Source organism: Papaver somniferum, unplaced genomic scaffold (assembly GCF_003573695.1).
Source record: "Papaver somniferum cultivar HN1 unplaced genomic scaffold, ASM357369v1 unplaced-scaffold_81, whole genome shotgun sequence".
NCBI lineage: Eukaryota > Viridiplantae > Streptophyta > Magnoliopsida > Ranunculales > Papaveraceae > Papaver > Papaver somniferum.
The window spans coordinates 3862543-3884768 of record NW_020651082.1 but is presented as its reverse complement, the minus strand read 5'-3'; the positions used below and the strand labels follow the sequence as shown (position 1 = coordinate 3884768).

General features: G+C 37.9%; 1 protein-coding gene across 2 annotated transcripts; it reads right to left on the bottom strand.

Moving 5' to 3' along the window:
• Positions 1–2235: 2235 nt before the first annotated feature.
• LOC113345545 (ribosomal RNA-processing protein 8-like) lies at positions 2236–6446 on the bottom strand. Of its 2 annotated transcripts, XM_026589307.1 has the most exons (9): positions 6167–6446; positions 5959–6072; positions 5750–5864; positions 5538–5632; positions 3033–3139; positions 2825–2939; positions 2698–2742; positions 2451–2572; positions 2236–2418 (listed from the first exon to the last, which is right to left on the bottom strand). In XM_026589307.1, exons 1-8 carry the CDS (start codon positions 6353–6355, stop codon positions 2498–2500), a joined length of 855 nt encoding a protein of 284 aa, XP_026445092.1. In that variant the 5' UTR covers positions 6356–6446; the 3' UTR covers positions 2236–2418; positions 2451–2497. The 2 variants fall into 2 exon arrangements, with proteins under 2 accessions (XP_026445092.1, XP_026445091.1); XM_026589306.1 differs by having other exon boundaries at positions 2246–2572.
• Between the last annotated feature and the right edge of the window lie 15780 nt (positions 6447–22226).

Below are 22226 nucleotides of genomic sequence, written 5' to 3'. Positions count from 1 at the left end.
GTTTGGAGAGGGCGGCTGATTTTTACTCTTGCTTAGTTCCTTGTAGACTGAATTAGCTGTGAATTTGCCACATTTAGTAACGGACCATCTCAGCTTGTCTTGACCTTCTTCTGAGATTCTAATGGACCTTATCTTCTGAGTCATATTCTGATCAAAATATTTGTTGAGATTACTAATATTCCAGCTCCCTGAGTCTTCTTTCAAAAGATCAGCCACCTTTAGATCTTCATTTCCCTGATAATGAACACTACCGAGACTAGAAGCTTTCTCATTTTTACTTATCCAATTATGCTTGAAAACTCTAACAGATTTTCCATCACCAATTTCCCATATATAATGCTCCTTGACCACTTTAAGACCCTGCTGAATGCTATTCCATACCCCAAGAATTAGAATTTTTTGAAATTTCATCCACCAAAGGATCCTTGTTTGGGAAGTATATTGCCTTAAGCAGTTGAGCCCATTTCTCTGTAGGGTTAGTCGTCATGGAGCTGCCGTAACTTGGGCTCATCATGCTATACTCGCCCTCCAAGCTAACTTAGTAAGCATGGCTAGATTATATTTTTTTTGAACCCTTATAGCCAAGGCCTTCATATCTCTTTGGTTTGCTCATTGATATCCATGAGATTGCACAGTAATTTTTCTTTTTCTTTTTATTCCAGAAATAGTTCCTTTGAATCCTGTTTATTCTGTCATGAGTTTTGTCTGGAAGAAGAAAAACACTCATATGGTACTGAGCAGTAGAGCTTAAGGAAGACTGAATTTGTGTAAATCTTCCTTCCTGACTTACAAGACTGCCCTGCCATCCCTGAAGCATATTCTACATTCTATCAACAACATAATCAACACTTTGATCTTTGTTTCTGGAGATAATAAGATTTTCCAGGTTTTTTTCCTTGAGATCCATTTCCTTCATCTGGAACATTAAAGATATGTTCTTTTCCTTGAGATCTATTTCCTTCATCTGGAACATTAAAGATATGTTCTGGGCAGCTTGAGGACACACATTCTCACTTAGAAAAATACTTAATATAGTCGCCTTATGACTTCTTAACTTGATCGGCCAATTATTTTTCTAGCCGAATAAAGATTTTTTATTTTTATAACAAAGTAACTCCAGGGATTGATATCAATACTAGTTTAGAAACATTGTAAAAGAATTCATAAAGAATTAAAATTTAGCTTGTGCAAATATAATAGTCCTTTCATATGTGGAAAAGAGATACTTTCACTTTTTTATTTTAGCCTAAAAATAGGCCAAGTTTAAAAGATGATAGTATCTCTTTTCCAAAAAGAGAGAGGTAGTTGAGGTCAATGAAAGAAGTACACTGCACTAAATGCCGCAAATCGGGACCTATCCCATGGCTGGGGTTAAGAAATGGTTATTAGTTCGATCAAACTTTGACAAATTGTCGAACTAAGAAATGGTTATTAGTTCGAGTAAAACACTAGAGACCATTGACAAATTGTCTGAGTCGCTAAAGTCTTTGACCGCAAATATTGGGATTATTTGGTGGTTAAGAGATGTAGGTAGATTAGGGAAAGAGACTGGTGGGTGGGGGTGGGGTTGTTTGAAAAATGAAAATAGGAATGACGGTGGAGGGTGCCCTTAACAGAAAAACAAAGTCCAAGGACCAAGAGTCAATCGCTGTTAAGCCGCTAGTAAGTTAAGAAAAGAAAATTACTATCCATACAGTAGGTGCATAGTGTTGTAATAGATAAGTCAAGAACTGTTTGAAAAAGTTGTTCTTGAATGAACTCATTTTCAATGTGAAAAGTTTTTCCGACAAACAAACAGTGCACAAGGGTTGAATATCAAAGCTTCCATACTACTTTGGCAAGACCACTATGACTAAAGCGTCGGTCATGTTAGGTCCATCAAATGAAAAGGAAACGACTTTTGTAACTTATGAAACTTCTTGAGCTCACACGATATTAAATTAATTTTTTCTCACGGAGAAATTGCCATCACACCGTAAACTACTAAACCGATTAACTTATGAACCTTACCGACTAAAAAGATATTAAATTAATAAACTTATGAACCTTGCTACTCCGTTCTCATGTGTCGCCTTTGTGTTGCACTACTGCACAGGCCTGGCGCACCCAAAAAAAACCTTCTTGATGGAATCCGTGTCCAAACAGGGTTTCGTGTGAATAGTAAAGGCCAATCACACTGACACTTGGTTATTTGATTTCCATAAGCATTACCCCACATGATTTTACTCAAAAGGGTGCACAATAATAAAGTACTAACAGTTTTTACGTTTGGCAAGGTAAGGTGGGAATTGTAGTAAGATCAGTTTCCGATCTTAATAGTTCACTTCTAAATGGCAAACACCAATTACACTAACAGAACTTGGTGATTACCATGATGAATCATTATACAGAAAATAATATACGAACTCAAATCACAATTTTAAGTACTATGAAACAACTCAAATCACAATTTTAAGTACTATGAAACAACAACAGATCACCTTGAAACAGAAACACATCACCGACGCTTATATAAACACGGCTTCAGGGTTGGCCATTCAATTTCTTTGTTCTTTGACTTCCGCTTCTCTTGCTGAAAAGAAAGGGGATGCTTGATTTTAGTAGTTGGTAGGAATTCAATTGTGATATAACATAACCAAAAATTCTTCTGAGCTTCATGTTGTAATAAACAATATCAAGTAAAGTAGTACATTATACCTTTTTCTTGAAGAAGAACAAGAGAAACATCTTATTTGAGTAGTCCTGCACAAGTTACACATTTAATAAGCAGACGTGCATAACAAGCAAGAGATATTTTTTGTCAGAGAAGAGATATATCATCAACCTTAGATGTTAAAGTAAATCCAAGATCACAGACAGCTTTTAGAAACCCATCAGGAGCTGTTCCTCCGTTGTTTGGGTCAAACCTGCTTCTAACCTCAGCTATTAAGAGCCAACCACTGCAACATGCCATTATAACACTAGTTATGAACTAGCAATAATAAATTTACCAAAAAAACAAATCAAGGTTATGCACGAGTTCTGGGGATTACCTTGAGTTAAGAACTCTATGCGCTTCCGTAAGATAACTAGGGAAGTTGGTCCCCATCAATGAAAGACAGAAAACTGCAACATCCACTGATGAAGAAGCAAGGGGTGTCTGGAAAAGGACAGAATGAAGGCTTCTTATTACTTTTCATACAGACTTTCTTGGACAATGCAATCATTACATACACCACTAGAGAAATAAGTTAAGGCGTGGTGAACCTTAGAGTCACAATGTCACATAAGAAATCCATATTTTAATACTTGAATCAACCATCATTAAGAAATTAGGACGAGGCATCAAAGTTGAACTGGTGATATTTGCATCAAGCCATAAAACCATGTATGTTTCAACAAGGTACATTTTATGCTATTACCGTGAACCCTTCAACCCTCCAGGTTATGTAAGAATCACATGAGGATCCTTTAACATTTTCCCAATCAATATTTTGTAAACTCAAAATAGCAATGTGTTTCATGCATAACAAAGGAAATGAAATACTATGTGCAAAATGTGTTGAAGAAAAAGCTACCAAGCTCATCTGCGGGGTTGACAGCCCACCATTTTATCATTTAACTCGAATGTCTTAGTTTCGGTAGCATATATTTATCATTGTACAGTGCTACAGTTGTTCTTTTTGCATTACACTCTCTTCTTTTCCAATGTGAGATAAAGAGCAAACTCCACTAGGAGCTCGTTTGGGCACCCGGGAAAAGGCCAACTTCTAATCCCCTGCAAACTCATTACTCAAGAAGGTAGACAGCTTCAGGATGAATTCCAGATAGCTTAATAAAAATTATTGCAACCAACAGATCCTATCTAGGGCAAAGGACTACAAACTCAATATGTTCTCTATCTCATCAGAAAAGCCCTAACATTGATGCTGTTAACCCATGTACAATTATTAAGAACTAAGATATCTATGCAGACGAATCAATTTTGCCCGGGAACTGGGATACTATTATTATTACAATGTACAGTGAGTCCAACTGGCTGCTTTAATAATTTTCAATTTTGCAGGTAGGCATTATGGAACTGCACCAGCCAACCGAGATTCAGACCAGGATGAGGGTCTAATTTTTAACAATTATCTCTAGGAATGCAGACCTAAGATAAAACAAAACATACAGAAATTCATGGATGCATCTCCTGAATCCTAACTCTTGTACATGGCATGTCAAATTATGCCATCACGGATTGCATGATTTGTCACATTTTTCCTGGTCTTGCAGCTACAAGCAACAATTAGCTGATTTTCTAGACAAAAACAGCATCCATAGATGAAAAAGTGAGGGGTGTCTGCAAATGGCAACAAAGAATGCTGCATTTTAATGATGGATATGAAGGCTTCTTACCACTTTCATACAGACTTCCTCGAAGATGCCAGTCACTGCATATCCTACTTGAAAAATAAGTTATGGCGTTGTGAAACTGATGTCACATAAGAAATGTGGTACCAAGCATCAAATTTGAGCACATAGTATTGCACCAGGCCGTCAAACATGACTCTTTAAAACAAGCTGTGTTTGGTGCAATTAACTGTTACCCCTCCAGAGAACTGGTTTCCCCTTCCAGGTAATGTAAGAAATGAAATCACTTTACTAACAATTTCTCCATCAAAATTTAATAAGCTTGCAACGACATTGCGTAAGAATAAGTGCATAATGTGTAGAAGAAAAAGATAGCAACCCCGTCCGCCGAAGACAGCCCACAATCATCACACAGACTTAGTTAAGTTTCAGTAATAGTTCTGTATCATCACAAAATACTAGAATGGTTCTTGAGCATTTTACAGTCTCTTCTTTTTCCACGTGACATGTAAAGAGTTTGGCCCACTAGGAGTTCAACCGGGAATCCTAGAAAAAGTCAACTTCTGAGCCACAACAAACACATTACTTAAGATGGTAGATTGACAGCTTCAGGATGAACCCCTCATAGCTTAATCAAAACTATTGCAACCTACATATCTAATCTTAAGCAAAGGACTAGAAACCAGAATTTTCTCTATCTCATTCTAGAAGTTGCTAATGTTGGTTCTCTTAACCCAAACATACTTACTCTTTGCAGACACTTCCGTTCAGCCTGGGGATACACTATTGCTGGTACAAAATTCTCAATTGCCCAGCCTAGTTTTGTAATTTTCGTATAGCAGGTAGGCATTATGAAGCTGTAACAGCCAACCTTCAAGCCAAGATTTAAACCATGGCGAGCGCTTGGAGTTTAAAGTATCCCCAGATCACAGATTAAAAAAACATAGAAATCTATGGAGATAACAAAACTGCTGATAATGCCATCTCCTGAAGGCTAACTCTAGTAATAAAAGGACCAAAGTGCCATCAACGATTGGGTCATTTGAAGGGTTTTTATTTTGGTCTTGTAGCTGCATTTAAGTAACAAATCGGGAGACTTTTTCCTAGAACTATTAAGAATGTAATAGTGTGGGGACTCGAATGGGGTTACCCCAAACAAGTTTCAGGTAATAAAGAAGTATTTTGAATGAAAAAATACTTACATTTGACATGTCACAAGCAATAACAGAAGGGTCATTCGAAACAAGATCAATTGAAAAGACTTTGTTCTTCACATTTTTAGCTAGACGAGCATCCCCTAGAGTACAACAACAACAACAAAAAAAAAGATTCAAACATCAATCAAAATAATCTTCACCTCTTACCAAAATAACAAAGAAAAACTTAATAATAAAAAGCGTATCAAAATTCTCACCACAGCCAAAATCAGCAACAATCAAATACGGGTCATGTTCTTTAAGCCATTGGATAATAACATTAACTGGCGTCTCAGGCCAATGTGACATTTGCTCTTGATATCCAGTATGATACTACCCAACAACAACAATAAATATAAAAAAAATAAATTAAAACTCACAAAATAAAAATGTTTAGTTTCATTGTTTAGGGGTTTAAGGCCTTTACCATATTAAACAAAGAAGGATCTTCTTTGAAATAATTGAGTGCTTCTTCACCACTGCAAGTATATAATTTCTCATTTATCATCCTGAAATGTCCACCAGATAACCTAGCTTTCGCCTACACAATCACACACATACAAAAACAAACAGAAATTCCAATAAAAAAATTGGAATATAGGGTTCTGGGGTTTGAAGAGATGGAAAGCTAAAACCTTTTCCAGGAAACTCAATTGTTTTCCTCCTCCATCAGGTACTACTGCATTGGTTTTTCTACGCTTCGAGTTGGAGTTATCTACAGAAGATGATTTTTGAGGGGCAGAGACGAGCTTCTTTGGGTGATCATGAGAATCTGAATTAGAGTTTTTCTTTTTTCTATTCCTTTTTCGTTTTCCGCTCTCCATAGCTGAAATCTTGAAAGAAAGAAGGGATTTCAGGTTAGTTTTACTGGGAAGAAGTTATACGATGCCGTTCCTCTGGAATCTTCGGTTAGGGTTTGTCTAGTTACAGTAGGGCTGTCAATGGGTATCCATTACCCGGATCCGGAACCGGACCCGGTATGTTAGGGTCCGGTTCCGGGCCCTAAAGTTGGACCCATTAGCTACTTAGGACCCGACGGGTAATTACCCGATTGGACCCGAATTTAAACGGGTCCAAACGGGTAATATCCGTTGGGTACCCGCAGGTATCGGGTACCCGTTTATTCATTCTTTTATTCATGTTTTTAGCAAAATTATAAGTATTTTTCTAGTTTTAGTTTTGATATTTTACTCATTTAAATTTTCTCTTACATTTAATCTTTATTTAGTACATTCATAAGAAATAATAATATTTTTTTTATAAAAATTACTTAAATCCAAGCTAAAAAGAGAAATATATTAAGTTTTTGAGATTTTTTAAATAGTTTTCTTTAGACCCGATGGGTACCCGGAACCGACGGGTACCCGGGTATTTAAACGGGTCCGGTTCTGGGTCCACAAATTTAAGAACCGGAACCGGAACCGTTAGGAACCGGACCCGACCTTTATAAACAGGGTCCGGGTCTAGTGATATTCGGGAGGACCCGGACCCGTTGACACCCCTAAGTTACAGGGATTTACGGCCGGTTCCCATGGGGGTGGCTAACCCACCCATTTGCCATGTCAGGTGGCCTGGCAAACTGGCCGCGCCACTATGGAGAAAAGTATAAGCGATCGAGTCTCCACCTAGCGGTCGAGACTACACCGCTAGAAGTGTACTAGCGATCGCCAGGTCTAGCGGTTTAATCTCGACCGTCCACGGTCGGTGCTCTACCGCCTATAAATACCCCTATTCCCTTCAGTTTTCATTCACAATTTTTTTTTTTCGTTCTTCCCTTCTCTAGAGAGCAAACCAGAACGATTTTTTAAAAATGAGTAGTTCCAAAAAAGATAGACAAAGGAAAAGAAACAGGAAAGAAAAAGGAAAATCTGTTGCAGATAGTGATATCGTATGGGTTCAGGATAAAGAGCACGAATGTTAGGCAACTAGTTGGATTTGGTGTAGCATCTACGCATTTATGTAACCATCCCGAGCGAGTTTTGTTACTTAAATTAAGAGGTGGGTGGTCTGAGCTAAGTGAAATTTATGAGTTACTTCCCGAACCTGTTCGAGAATCCTTGAGAAGATATCCTTGGCAGCGTTTATATTTCATGAAAGGAAAAAACCACATGACTCAAATTGTGCGAGTTATTTGTGAACGTTAGTGGAACACTGCAAATACGTTGTTTTTCAAGGATTTCGAGTGTGGTAAGTTCTATTTCTTCTATTCAATAGTTAAATTTTTAGTTCATAAACAAATTTTAATTTTTAGAGATTCAATTTTTTCATTTTAGTTTGATACAAATTTTAGTTCCACATACAAACTTTAATTTTATGACCATGTTGTTTTATGGTTCACACCGTTAGATTTGTATATGTTGACTGGAATAAAAAGTGAGGGTGAAATAGTACAATTTAACCAATTAAAGTGGATATCAGAAGGAAGATGGAAACAATTACTCCCCTTGTACTCAAATGATACTGGAGGAAAGACAGAATCCAGAGACTTACACTCATATGGATTAAGAGTGTCTGGGTTGAAGGCTTTTTTGAGCCGTTACCATGAGAAAGGGATAAACAGAGCTGAAGATTATCCCGAGCTTGAACGGATTTTTGTATTATAGATATTATGCCAAGTTTTTTCCCCCAATGCTAGCACAGTGTCATTAATTAGTTTTCTGGAATTTTAGAAGATTTAAGTAAAGCGCCAAATTATGATTGGGGTTCTGCAATTTTAGCTGAGTTATACATATGTCTCGGTGATTGCTCAATTAAGAAGACAGATAGCTTAAATGCATTTTGGGTCGTATTGGAGGTAAGAACTATTTATTAGATTTATTATCAATGTTATTTTTCAGTGGTGAATGTACTAACACATCAATTTTCGTCAATTTCATTTTTCATTATTGGTGGTATACTTACTTTACGGTCGGAAAACCTGATCTTCACGATAAACGATTCATTTTCCCACTCGTGTACAAGTACAAGGCTGATAATTGGATTGGCCAGATTAACGATGGTCAAAATGTTGTTGCTATGCAAAGAGTGCAACAAGTGGTCAGAACTAGTATCAACATTACGCCAGCGCCGTATACAATAATTGATGAGTTCACTGAACCAGTGGCACAAGCCATGCTTCAGTTAAGCCTTAAGCGACTTGTGTTTTACAGTCCAGTTAGTGGTCAGGGTATTTGGTACTACGGAGAAAGACATCTGTTTCAGCTACAAGGAAGAAAGGTAAAAGCAATCAACCCTTTTCCAACTTCAATTATTTCACATGATGATTGGATAAAGTTGATAAATTATGGACAACCTTGGGAAGAAGCTGATGATTTGATCCAAGTACCAGAAAATGACTATGATTACTACAGTTGGTCCAAAAGGTGTGCGTGCTAAATATTGATGTTCATCCACAAAACTTAGGTAGTGTTGACTTTTAAGCAATTGTCAATTTGCCACTTACAAATCTTCTATCCCAACCCCCACAACCGACGGGCGAACCATGTACATACCCTAGCAGTCAAATGGGGTCGTCACATATGCCTCCATTATCTTGGGAAGTCTAGACTTTATCACCAAGTGGAGATGTTGTTACAGTTCCACTTACTAGTGAAAGTATGCAGCTGAGCTATCAGTACGATAATGTGGTGGCAACAAAAGAAGAGTATCAGACCGAGATGAACAATTTTGCGCTTTTTACCAATCAATTCCGCAATTTTCACTCGAGTCAGATGCAGGCTTTGAGGGAGAGTATGAGTTATGAATTACCTGAGACTCCGTTAGGGTCAAGTTCTCAAATTCCCGGTGAGAGCAAACAAGAAATCGTGCAAGTGGAAGTCGTAGAAGTCGTCATCACACTCCGATGGAAGAGACTCTGGTGGAAGAGACTCATCTACCACCAACAGCAGCAAACTTGGAGACGGATTTCCAGTCTCCTCTTGGTTTCATTCCTCAAGGTCCTGTACTTACTCCTGGTGGTGGAAACGTCAATTTGGATGCATTTAGGCAATCCGTAATTTATACCCCAACAAGTTCAGAATTTCACCGATTTCAAGCACCTCCAATGGCTCTGATACCATTTCAAGGTTATGAATCACCTGATGCTACTCAACCACCATCTCAGAGTCCAAATAATGAGTTTTCACAAGATCCAACAGGCTTAGGGGATTATATATTTGGTGATAATCGTTAGTTTGAGAGTTTTGTTAGTCGTTAATATGAATCGTGGTTTGTTTAAATCGTTAATGTAATTGCACTTTTGTTTGATAAATAATAATCTTCGTTTCAAGTTTTCTACATAACTTACAATTGAGAACTTAGAATTGATAAGCTAGATTAAATTGGGACAACACTTTTAAGATTTCATAACAACTTGCATATCGGAACTTCTCTCCGTTGTCACGGAGCCACTTTGCACGACATCTTTGATCAATCTCCAACAGGGTTTCACCACTTCTCATGTTTCGAGCCTCTTCCCTTATCATTCCAATATACTTGTTAACATTCTTGGAAATTATGGAGAACCGAGCACCCAACACCATCGAATTGCAATTGTTGAGGTTCGTTGTTTCTTCTTCAAATTTCGTTAAAACACGTTCCCAAAATGGAATAAGCCGTAATGCGCCATCATGGATTGGATGATTAGTGTAGAAAACATAATTCCTGCAGATGCATTCATCTTCTAACGTGCTAAAATTGCGTTGCTGTGCAACTCTTCAACTATTTGCTCTTCTTAATTCATTTTGCACACTAGCTTGAAGTGCAACTCTTTGATTTTCGGCCGCATGTTGCTCTTTTATGAATTGAGCCATAGACATGTTTTGAGCCATTGGAAAATCTAAGAAAATAGGAAGAAGGTGTGAGTTAAAATGGTAGAGGAATGTGGTATTTAAAGGGGGGATATTTATGGCCGTTGGGTCAGATTCTACTCAGCGGTGTAAACTAGACCGGTAGGTCTTATAAGAGCCGCTAGCTGTGTAGTAAACACCTAACGGTGTAGACTTGACCTGGCCTGGCTAAGTGGCAAATTTTCCACTTAGCCAGTCCAGTTTGCCAGCTCCATAGTGGGTGCAAAATGGCAAATTTTTTGGTTTGCCACACCCATAGGAACTGGCCTAAAGATGAGAAATATATTAAACTGAAACTACATTGTCTTGAATCAACCGATTCTCAATGATACTATAGGTGGTTTGTTAAACCAGACTCTAGTGACTCCAAATTTCCTGCTAAACTTTGCGAGTTTGTCAGCAGGTTTATTACAAGGAGTATTTTGCGTTTCATCCCCTTTAAAGATAGCTAATTAGCGTTTCCTCAACAAAGAGATTCAAATTAGTGTTTCCTTCCATCGTTAAGTTTTCCATCCAATTTTCAGTTAGATGAGTCAGCAAGGAGATATACGTGGCATAAATATACACGTTGTGAAGGGATATTGCAGCTTTTCTCTTCATGAGCTCGGCATAAGTGACTCTGCGATTATTAAGAGGCGCACTCGGCTTTGATTCCTCGGCGCGGTTTGTCTTAGCACGCGTTTTAGCCGCAAGGATTCTCGAATCCTCCTCAGAAGAGATGGAAGAATAATCACTGCTAGAAGACACTATTTTCTGGAGCCAGGAGCACATAATCACGGATATGTTGATAATAAATTCACTCCAAAATGGTAATCCTTAACTCTTACTTTTTTACGATTCCACTAACAATAGTGATGGCAATGCAAGACTTAGCACTTCAAAACTTGCTCGTTTCTTCGAATCTGCAAAAGCTAGCAAAGCTCAGGTTTCATAAAATCATGAACATTTACATCATACAAGCATTAATAACTGGATTATGAAAACTAAGCCAATATTTCATCATAAATAATTGTTTACTGATTAATGTTGCTTAAAAGTTAATCTTTGATTTTCCAAAATATATATTTACATATATATTAATAAATAAAACGTGATTAACCCACGTAAAAATTTTAAATTTTTTTTTGACGTGAGCCTATCAAAAAAAAAAAAAAAATCTTTTCCTTCGTGCAATCAACTTTCTCTGAAGCGAAGGTTTATTTCGATTTTGTGAAAAGTTCACACCTTTTAAAATGAAGTTTTGGTTTCCATGAAAGATCGTAAACAAAATTTTATCAATGGACACAGGTCTATTTCAAAAGAAAATTTTCTCAAGTCAGGGATTATTACTAGTTTCTTAAACTAACGATCGAACGAACATACGTTTTCTAAAAATAAGGGTTTTCTACAAAACTCACCCTCATATATACACATGTATAAAATTTTAGCATGACCAAGGCATGAACAACTTGTGAATAAGTTATTAAACTTCTGGGAAAAAAAAACTCACCTGTCGGCGCCGGCCGGAAGTTGGCCGGACGGTGATCGTACGGCCGGCGACGGTGAAAGCTCCAACAACATTTTCTCCTGATGCGTGTCATAACCACAACAAATTAATTAATGTTTTTCCACCTAATTAACAAGTAATATAGTGTAGTCAAGTTCGTTCCCACGAGGAGGAAGAGGTTTAGTTGTTTAATTGTAACAAAAAGGGGGGGTTTGTTTTATAAAGCAAAAGAAAATAAACAAAGCAATTCAAAGATAAAGATGAAATCAATAAGAGAGATTAGATCAAGGAATACTTCTTCGTTGCAAAACAATGATTCAAGTTATGTTTTTCATCCACATGTTATTAGTCACAGATTATTACCAATCGTAGGATAGCAGGTTCGCTTAGCTAACCCCAAAACTCCTTATTTCACTGAGTAACAGGTCCGCTTAGTTATCAGATTATATTCAAAAGAACCACCTTTAGGTTCGATTACAAGATGTAATTCCCTGAACGCATTAAGATTTATGAGTTTAGGTTTAGTACTAGTAGTTAAACTCGGTTCGTTTGGTCCACTTTCTAGCATTGTTTTCACATACAATTGCTCCACGGAATCCCTCCGCAAGGTCTCGTGTTTGCTACTTGTGTACAGAGTCAAGAAACGATTACTTATCCCCTAACTTTCACTAGCTTTATATCAAATTAACAAATCAATTTAGCGTGCACTCTAAACAATCTATCAATCAACCATGAATGTATAAACATTCTATTAGTAAAAACAAACGATAATCATGTGAAAAACTTCAAGGTAGATTTTAAAAACAAAACTCAAAACATGTTAAGAACTAGGAATTCATCCTCAATCAATAAGAAAATTAGCTACTCATGCTAAGGAGTTCACACAAATAATTAAAAGAAGAATTTTGAAAATGCAAGCAAAAACACAAGTGTTGTGTGTGTAGAGGTGTATAAGTGTATAAAGTGTATTAGAGAACTTCTCTATTTATAGGCTTCAAATTGCTTCAACTCCTCTTAGGAATAAAATCTCTTTCCCTTTGTAGCTCAACATTCCAAATCCTTGTATTTGTAAAATTCCTCCTTGTTCTCTTTCCAAAATCAAGTCCAATTCTCCATCCAATTCCAATCGAAGTCTTCACACCCATGAGAAGAAACCCACACAAAAATATGTGATTTTGATCGCCGGATTCCATCTTCCGTCGCCAGAATCTGGACAGAAAAGCTATGTCGGTCATCTGAGTGTTCTTTGCCACTGACGGAATATTCCGTCAAGGTTCTGTTATATCTGACTGTCAAAACAGTCTTCCGTTAGTCAGGAGGGTCAATGAAGAGGAGAGAGTCTGCTGAGTTAGCTGTCTGAGTCAGCTTACTGGGTCTTACTCAGCCTGGATCACTGAGGTTTACGATTCTATGAGTTAACTCGGCAACATAGAAATCCGGCATGGTTCTGTTTGAATTCTTGTCAATTCTCGGCCAATTTCAGGCCCTTCTTTTCTTCTCCCTGTAACAAATCCTAGCATACATCTAATTATTTAAGCACACCCATTACTGCTGAGCAGCAACAGGTTCATCATCTTCCATGTACGCCATACCCTCCATTCTGCAGCTTCACTTTCCTGCAACCTTGACACCGCTAACCCTTCAAACACCAACTCCACTTCTTGCTGACAAACAACCATTCCCATTTTATCAATTCTTCTACGCTTCAGCACTACGGCCAAACTCCAATCCGAGTGTAAACCTTCACCAGAAATCACCACCAATTCCATCTCCTGCAACTGCAATTCAGACTGCAGTTTCCCTTCTTCACTCGAACCCATTTATTCATATCTCAGATCCAAATCCATCGCCTCCCAACACCTCCAATTTCTTTACAAATTCTCGATTTGAACCTTCAATCCAACAGCAGAACCCATCTCGTTCTTCACTTCATCTTCCACCGAAAATCTATTGACACCAAACAACTTCAGATCTTCATATCACCACCAGACCCTTATTTCTTCTCATCTGTTGATTTCAAGAAAACCCACAGATCCCCCTTAATTTCTTCACTGTTTCTCGATCCAAAATGATTCCAGCAACAGGTCTCGCTGATACTTCCTCTCTACGAGCTCTGAACATTCCTTTCCAATTTCTCACGATTTCTCTGTCTAACTCTCGATCTAGTCTCAATGTCTCATCAACAGCAGTAGCTGCTGCTTCTCTTCTTTTCTCAATTTCAGGAAAATGGAAATGGGAATGATTGATAAATAAATTCTCGATCTAGGGTTATAGAAGTAGGTTATATTCGATGCCCGGTCTCATTGATAAGGGATACCCAGCTAACAGCCCCCTAACCTTTACTGGTTGTCTTACAATACTTCTTCAAAAGATAGTTACCTCTTATCCTTGGCTTGACTGCCACTATCGAACGCTTAGAAATGACCTTTTTGCCTTTTTTGCTTAAATTGGGTGATTTCTTCTACTTTTCCTCCGTACGACTCCAGAGTACCTAATAACTCAAAAACACGCGTAAAATACATAATTTACAAGAAAAAATAGCAAAGAAAGCATAAACTCTATATGGTAAAAACGGTGTATTCTACACCTATCAAATTCCCTCACACTTAGACTTTTCTAGTCCTCGAGCAAATCAAACTAAAACATACAACTTCAAAGCGTTCTAGCGTCCCCAAGTATCCAAAGAGCTATGAGGACATATAATTTCTGAATGCTATAATAAGAAGTTAGAAATACTAAATAACATATTCTTATTCTTAAATGTTGAGTGAGAAATAACCGCACCAGAATGAGAGAACGCGTGTGTGAGAAGTGATCAATAAGTATTTCGCCTCGACTTCTGCCTCACCAAAAAGGATTTTATGCAATTGCATTCAAAGGACGTACTTTTATGATTCTCATATGTGTGCAGGTAGGAATGAAGAGAGAAATCCTGCAACACGTTGAATAGTGGGAAGGACAACTTCCGAAATATTTTAAAAACCCACATCTTTTGACATTTTGAAAAACCATTTTTCTGACGATCTCTAAGAAAGGAAATCAACCACTATTAGAGTTAAGCGAAATAAAATACAAAACAAAGTGAAAATAAAAACAAACCATAGCCATGGGAAAAATACTTTACCGCTTGATTCTTCACAACTTGTATCATCTCGAAATCATAAACTTCAATAATTCTCACCTTTTGCTTTTCTTTGCTCTTGTAAATAAGTCTTCAACTTGGATATAAAATTACACTCCTTATATGTTGCTTTACTTGGATATGAAATTTACTCTTTTCTTGTTCCGTTGCTTGTAAACCTTGAATGTTTTCAACTTTCCTTGTAGATTTTGATGTCGCTCCCTTGTTGATGATGATGGTGTTTCTATGGATCCTTTGTTGTCGAGAGAGAGAATGGTGCTAACTACAAATCGAACTACAAGAAGGAGGCTTTCATATATATACGTCACCCTCATGATTGACAAAATTAGCACTCAAGAGATCAAAGAGTAGTGCTTCTATTGGTGGGAGGTTGGGTAGCTCACCATTCTACCCGGAATTAACGTACGGTGACACACACTTAAAAGAAAGCTCTTTAGTTATTTATAAAGAAATCTAATCGGTGCCTCGCATGATATAAATAGGGTAGTCTCCACTAATGATTGATCAACAACTCTAATAATGCATTTCTCCCTTCTCCTAATTTGCATCACTGGCATGATTAAATCCATTATTTAACACTCTAACAAGCAAGAAATCCGAACATAGTTCCCTAACACTTCCAAGTTCAATTATGTCGGTCAAAATTCTCTATGTAAACATACCTAGAAGTATGCAAGTGACTCTAAAATCTCTACAAGTTGGAGGTTTTATGCAAATTTTTTTTTTAATATGCTTAACCACTCCCCCACACTTAAACCTTACATTGTCCTCAATGTAATTGAATCGTCCAAGTAAAGTCAAGGTGGGAAATCCTAGTATGATATGTAACAAGAAAAAATAAATAAACAAAACAAAAATAAAATAAAAGTAAAAGGATAATAAATACAAAACCTATGGGTTTCCCCCCATTAAGCGCTTGTTTTAAAGTCGACGGCCCGACTTAGCTCTTTCTTCACATTACTCCTCCAGGGGGAGCACATCTCGAAGTCCAATCACGTCCGCATGCTCCGTTGGAAAGTTTTCATAATATAGCTTCAACCTATGGATGTTGACTTTTAAAGGTTGTCCTGTTTTGTCGCTAACAATTTCAACTGCACCATAATCATAAACATTAGTAACAACAAATGGTCCCACCCAACGTGACTTAAGCTTACCCGGAAATAAACATAGACGAGTATTAAATAAAAGAACCTTTTGCCCCACAACAAAACTTTTCCGAGAAATCATCTTGTCATGAAAAAGCTTGGTCTTTTCCTTGTAAATCCGGGCACTCTCGTAAGCATCATTACATATCTCCTCTAGCTCATGTAGTTGTAACTTTATTTGCTTACCCGCTTCATCATACTCCATGTTGCATTTCTTTATCGCCCAATAAGCCTTATGTTCAAGTTCAACCGGAAGATGACAAGCTTTACCATAAACCAACCGATATGGAGACATTCCCATTGGTGTCTTGTACGCCGTTCTATACGCCCAAAGTGCATCATTGAGCTTAAAGCTCCAATCTTTCCTTGTTTTATTCACCGTTTTCTCAAGAATGGATTTGATTTCGCGGTTTGAAATTTCCGCTTGTCCACTAGTTTGTGGATGGTAAGGCGTACTAATCTTGTGTGTTATGTTGTACTTCTTGAGGAGAGCGTGGAAAGCCTTCTTGAAATGTGATCCTCCATCTCTTATCACCATTCTTGGTGTACCATGCCTAGTGAATATGTTTTCTCTTACAAAATCACAAACAACTTGAGAATCATTAGTTTTGGTGGCTCTAGCTTATACCCATTTCGAAACATAATCTACGGCAAGAAGTATGTAAAAGTTTCCATTCGAATTGACAAAAGGGCCCATAAAATCAATACCCCACACATCAAAAATCTCAACGGCGAGAATTGGTGTGAGTGGCATTTGATTTTGAGCACCTAGATTGCCCGTTCGTTGACATATATCACACGATTTACAAAAAACATGTGGATCTTCAAACAAGGTGGGCCAATAAAATCCACTCTCGAGAACTTTGAGAGTGGTACGTTTAGAACCAAAATGGCCACCACAAGAAAGAGTGTGACAAAAAGAGAGAATAGATTGAAATTCAGAATTAGGCACGCACCTTCGTATCATTTGATCCACGCCATATTTCCATAAGTATGGTTCATCCCACACATATTGCTTAGCTATCTTCTTAAGTTTCATCTTTTGGAAGTTAGACATTGTATTAGGTACCTTCCTTGTCACCAACTAATTCACTATATCCGCGTACCAAGGTGTAGAATTTTCCAAGGAGAAAAGTTGTTCGTCCGGAAAGCGGTCTTGTAATGGAAGTTCTTCTTGAGACATAACAAGTCTACTGAGATGATCCTCAACGGTATTCTCCACACCTTTATTGTCTCGAATTTCTATGTCGAACTCTTGTAGCAATAGGATCCATCGGATTAGCCTTCGCTTAGCTTCTTTCTTCTTTATTAAGTATTTAAGTGCGGCATGATCGGAATATACAATAACCTTTGTGCCCACCAAGTATGATCGAAACTTTTCCAATGCAAAAACTATAGCCAATAACTTCTTCTCCATGGTAGAATAGTTGATTTGTGCATCATTAAGGGTCCTTGATGCATAATAGATAACATGGGACAGTTTGTCCATTCTTTGACCCAAAACGGCTCCAACCGCATAATCACTAGCATCACACATTATTTCAAATGGAAGATTCCAATCCGGTGATTTGATAATTGGCGCACTTGTCAACATTGCCTTCAATTTGTCAAAGGCATCCTTGCATTCCTTGTTGAAGTCAAAAGGTACCTCCTTTTGTAATAACTTGCACATCGGCATGGAGATTTTGGAGAAATCCTTGATAAACCTCCTATAGAAACCTGCATGGCCAAGAAATGAACGGATTTCCCTCACCGAAGTGGGATATTGTAAGTTCCTTATTAAATCTATCTTTGACTGACCAAGTACTATGTCGTGGTTTACCATAAAGTGACATTTCTCCCAATTAAGGACAAGGTTTGTGTCTATGCATCGTTTAAGAACTAGTTCAAGGTTGTCTAAACAACTATCAAAAGAATTTCCATAAACACTAAAGTCATCCATAAATACCTCGATGATGCGCTCCACATAATCTGAGAATATACTTACCATGCATCTTTGGAAAGTAGCCGGTGCATTGCAAAGACCAAACGGAATCCGTCTATATGCAAACGTTCCAAACGGACAAGTGACGGTGGTTTTCTCTTGGTCCTCCGGTGCAATAACCATTTGATTGTAACCCGAATAACCGTCCAAGAAACAATAATGTGAATGTCCCGCTAACCGATCCAACATTTGATCAATGAAAGGTAAAGGAAAGTGATCCTTTCGGGTCACGGAATTAAGCTTTCGATAGTCAATGCACACCCTCCAACCGGTTTGAACTCTTGTAAGAACAAGTTCGTCGTCTTGATTTCTAACAACCGTAACGCCGGACTTCTTTAGCACCACTTGTACCGGATTAACCCACTTGCTATCGGAAATTGGAAAGATCACCCTCGCACTTAGAAATTTGAGTATCTCTTTCTTCACAACCTCCATCATGGGAGGATTAAACCTACGTTGAGAATCACGTACCGGCTTCACGTTCTCTTCCATTAGAATTCTATGCATGCACACGGATGGACTAATGCCTTTGATGTCCGCAATTGTCCACCCAATAGCCGTTTTGTGCTCTTTCAAAATTCTAAGCCAACGGTCTTCTTGTACCGATTGAGGTTCGTTGCAATAATCACCGGAAGCTCATCTTCATCTCCCAAGAAAGCATACTTCAAATGGTCCAGAAGTGGCTTCAATTCTAGCTTAGGCGCCTTCACAATAGATGGTACAAGTAATTCATCATCCACGGGTAAAGAAATATATGAAACATTACCCTTTTTAGCTTCTTGCAATGCCGACAAGGCACCACACATCTCCACCAATTCCTTAGAGATTTCAACATCCAAGTTAGACAAGCCGTGGACGTCCAATTCAATGCTCTTTTGTAACACCACATCAAGTTCGTCCTTTTGACTCAATTCCACCATTTGTTGCGCTAACGAACTAAACACATCAATGGAGTAAGAGGAATGCACATCACTTGGGTAGCGCATGGCTTCAAATATGTTTAAGTGTATTATCTCCTTATCGAATTCCATAGTAAATGTACCCTTATCAACGTCAATCTTCGTCTTTGCGGTCTTCATAAATGGCCTCCCAAGAAGTAAAGAAGTAGATGACCGATTCTCATTGTTGTCTATATCCACCACAAAGAAATCAACTTGAAAAATAAGCTCATTTACTTGCACTAGTACGTCTTCTACAAGTCCCTTAGGATATATATTAGACTTGTTTGCTAATTGGATAATCACTCTTGTCTCTTTCAAAGGTCCAAGATTCAAGGAGTCATATATATCGTCCGACATCACACTAATGGAAGCTCCCAAGTTAAGTAAAGCATGTTCAAACCTTTTCGTACCAATAGTAATGGGCACCGTGAAACCACCGGGATCCGTACACTTTGTAGGCATCTTCTTCAATAGCATAATCGACGCACTCTCGCCAACTTTATTAATTTCATTATCAAGCTACCTATCTTTCTTTGTGCATAATTCCTTCATGAACTTAGCATACCTTGGCATTGTCTTGATGGCCTCTATGAATGGGATGTTGATTTCTATCTTCTTGAAGATATCCATGAGTGCCTTGTCTTGATCTTCTTTCTTGAACTTAGCAAAGCGACTAGGAAAAGGAGGTGGAGTGGTGAAACTAGGAAATGGTTCATTTGATTGGTCGGTTGGTGTTGAATTCTCCTTTGGTGCGACTTCCTCCTTGCCTTTGACTACCTATTCACTAGCTTCTTCATGGTGACTTGGACTCTCCACTTGTCTTCCACTTCTTAAAGTATCCGCATTAACATTCTATCTTGGGTTCACAAATGGTTGTGAATGAAGCTTTGTGGATGCTTAAGCTTTCATTAAGTTCATATCGGTCTCCAATTGTCCCATTTGAGTTTGTAAATCCTTGATTGCCGAACTTGTCTTTTGTTCCAAAACCTTGATTTCCGAATCAGTATTTTGTTGGTTTTTTTGTAACATAGAAGTGATACATTTCATGCTTTGCATTATCACATTGAACTTGTCATCATTCGACGAATCTTGCTCCTTGACTTGTTGTGGTTGGAATTATTGTTGAGGTTGGAAGCGTGATTGTTGGAATCCACCTTGTTGCACATATGGATTAGGAGTCGCCGCTTGCTTGTTCGCATAACTAAAGTTAGGATGATCCTTCCAACTGGTATTGTAAGTATTGGAGTATGGATCGTACCTTGGCCTTTGATTTGGATATAAAGCATTTACTTGTTCGGTCTCATCATTCGGAATAATTACCGCTGCCATTCATTGCATTACCCTTTATATGCTCCCCATCCTCTGTTCAAGGTATGATGATGAATCACTATATTCATGCACTCGCCTAACCATTGGTTCTTCTCTTGTGTATAATTGTTGCGAGTTCACCGCCATACTCTCAATCAACTCGGTAGCTTGGGCCACCGTCTTGTTCATTAGTGCACCACCACCCGCGGCGTCAAGAAGAGATCTGTCACTTGGTTGGAGAGCTTCGTAGAAGTATTGGAGTATCATAACATCACTGAATTGATGGTGTGGACAGCTTTCCACCGATCTCTTGTATCGCTCCCAACATTCATACAATGACTCTCCCACATTTTGCTTCATCCCACAAATCTCCTTGCGAATTTGAGTAGCTTTTGAGGCAGGAAAAAATCTCTCGAGGAAAATTTTCTTCATCCCATTCCATGTGGTGATACTTCCGGAAGGCAAATAATACAATCATTCCTTAGCATTTCCCGCCAAAGAGAACGGGAAAGCTTTCAACATTGCTCCATCCGCATTAGTCTCCGGTGGAAGCATAGCCATGACTATGGTAGAGAATTCCATAAGATTCTTATTTGGATCTTCATTTACTATGCCATGAAACTTTGGTAACTCTCTAATCAACCCCGACTTGATCTCGAAGGTTGAGTTAGTTTGGATACACCATTGTTGTGCATCGAGCTTGTGAGAACCTAGATCCTTGGGTGTACGATCAACCATTTCTTCTTCGTCTATATCGGAATCTGCGAACTCACTAGATGAAGAAGGAGGAAGCGGAGTGTTAACTTCTCTAAAGAGGTCCTTTAGTTGAGTGCCGGATCGAAGACGTATACCAATTGGACTCGGTCTGCCCTCTTTAAGCATTCACCAAAAATATAGTACCTGAAACAAGATTCTAGAAAACTAAGTTAGATACGATATATAATCTAACAAAGCAAAAATAAAAATAAAACAACTAAAATCGTCCGCTACTCCTCGGCAGCGGCGCAAAAAATTTGATGCGTGTCGTAACCACAACAAATTAATTAATGTTTTTCCACCTAATTAACAAGTAATATAGTTTAGTCAAGTTCGTTTCCACGAGGAGCAAGAGTTTTAGTTGTTTAATTGTCACAAAAAGGGGGGGTTTGTTTTATAAAGCAAAAGAAAATAAACAAAGCAATTCAAAGATAAAGATGAAATCAATAAGAGAGATTAGATCAAGGAATACTTCTTCGTTGCAAAACAATGATTCAAGTTATGTTTTTCATCCACATGTTATTAGTCACAAATTATCACCAACAGTAGGATAGCAGGTTCGCTTAGCTAACCCCAAAACTCCTTATTTCACTGAGTAACAGGTCCGCTTAGTTATCAGATTCTATTCAAAAGAACCACCTTGAGGTTCTCTTACAAGATGTAATTCCCTGAACGCATTAAGATTTATGAGTTTAGCTTTATTACTAGTAGTTAAACTCGGTTCGCTTGGTCCACTTTCTAGCGTTGTTTTCACACACAATTGCTCCACGGAATCCCTCCGCAAGGTCTCGTGTTTGCTACTTGTGTAAAGAGTCAAGAAACGATTACTTATCCCCTAACTTTCACTAACTTTAGATCAAATTAACAAATCAATTTAGCATGGACTCTAAACAATCTATCAATCAACCATGAATGTATAAACATTCCTATTAGTAAAAACAAACGATAATCATGTGAAAAACTTCAAGGTAGATTTTAAAAACAAAACTCAAAACATGTTAAGAACTAGGAATTCATCCTCAATCAATAAGAAAATTAGCTACTCATGCTAAGGAGTTCACACAAATAATTAAAAGAAGAATTTTGAAAAAGTAAGCAAAAACACAA

Coding starts and splice junctions, on each gene's coding strand:
- LOC113345545 (XM_026589307.1), bottom strand. CDS start 6,355: ATGGAGAGCGGAAAACGAAAAAGGAATAGAAAAAAGAAAAACTCTAAT. Junction 3,140..5,537: donor TTGCTTGTGACATGTCAAAT/GTAAGTATTTTT, acceptor GTCCTTTTCCAG/ACACCCCTTGCTTCTTCATC. Junction 2,573..2,697: donor TGTTCTTCTTCAAGAAAAAG/GTATAATGTACT, acceptor CTTTCTTTTCAG/CAAGAGAAGCGGAAGTCAAA.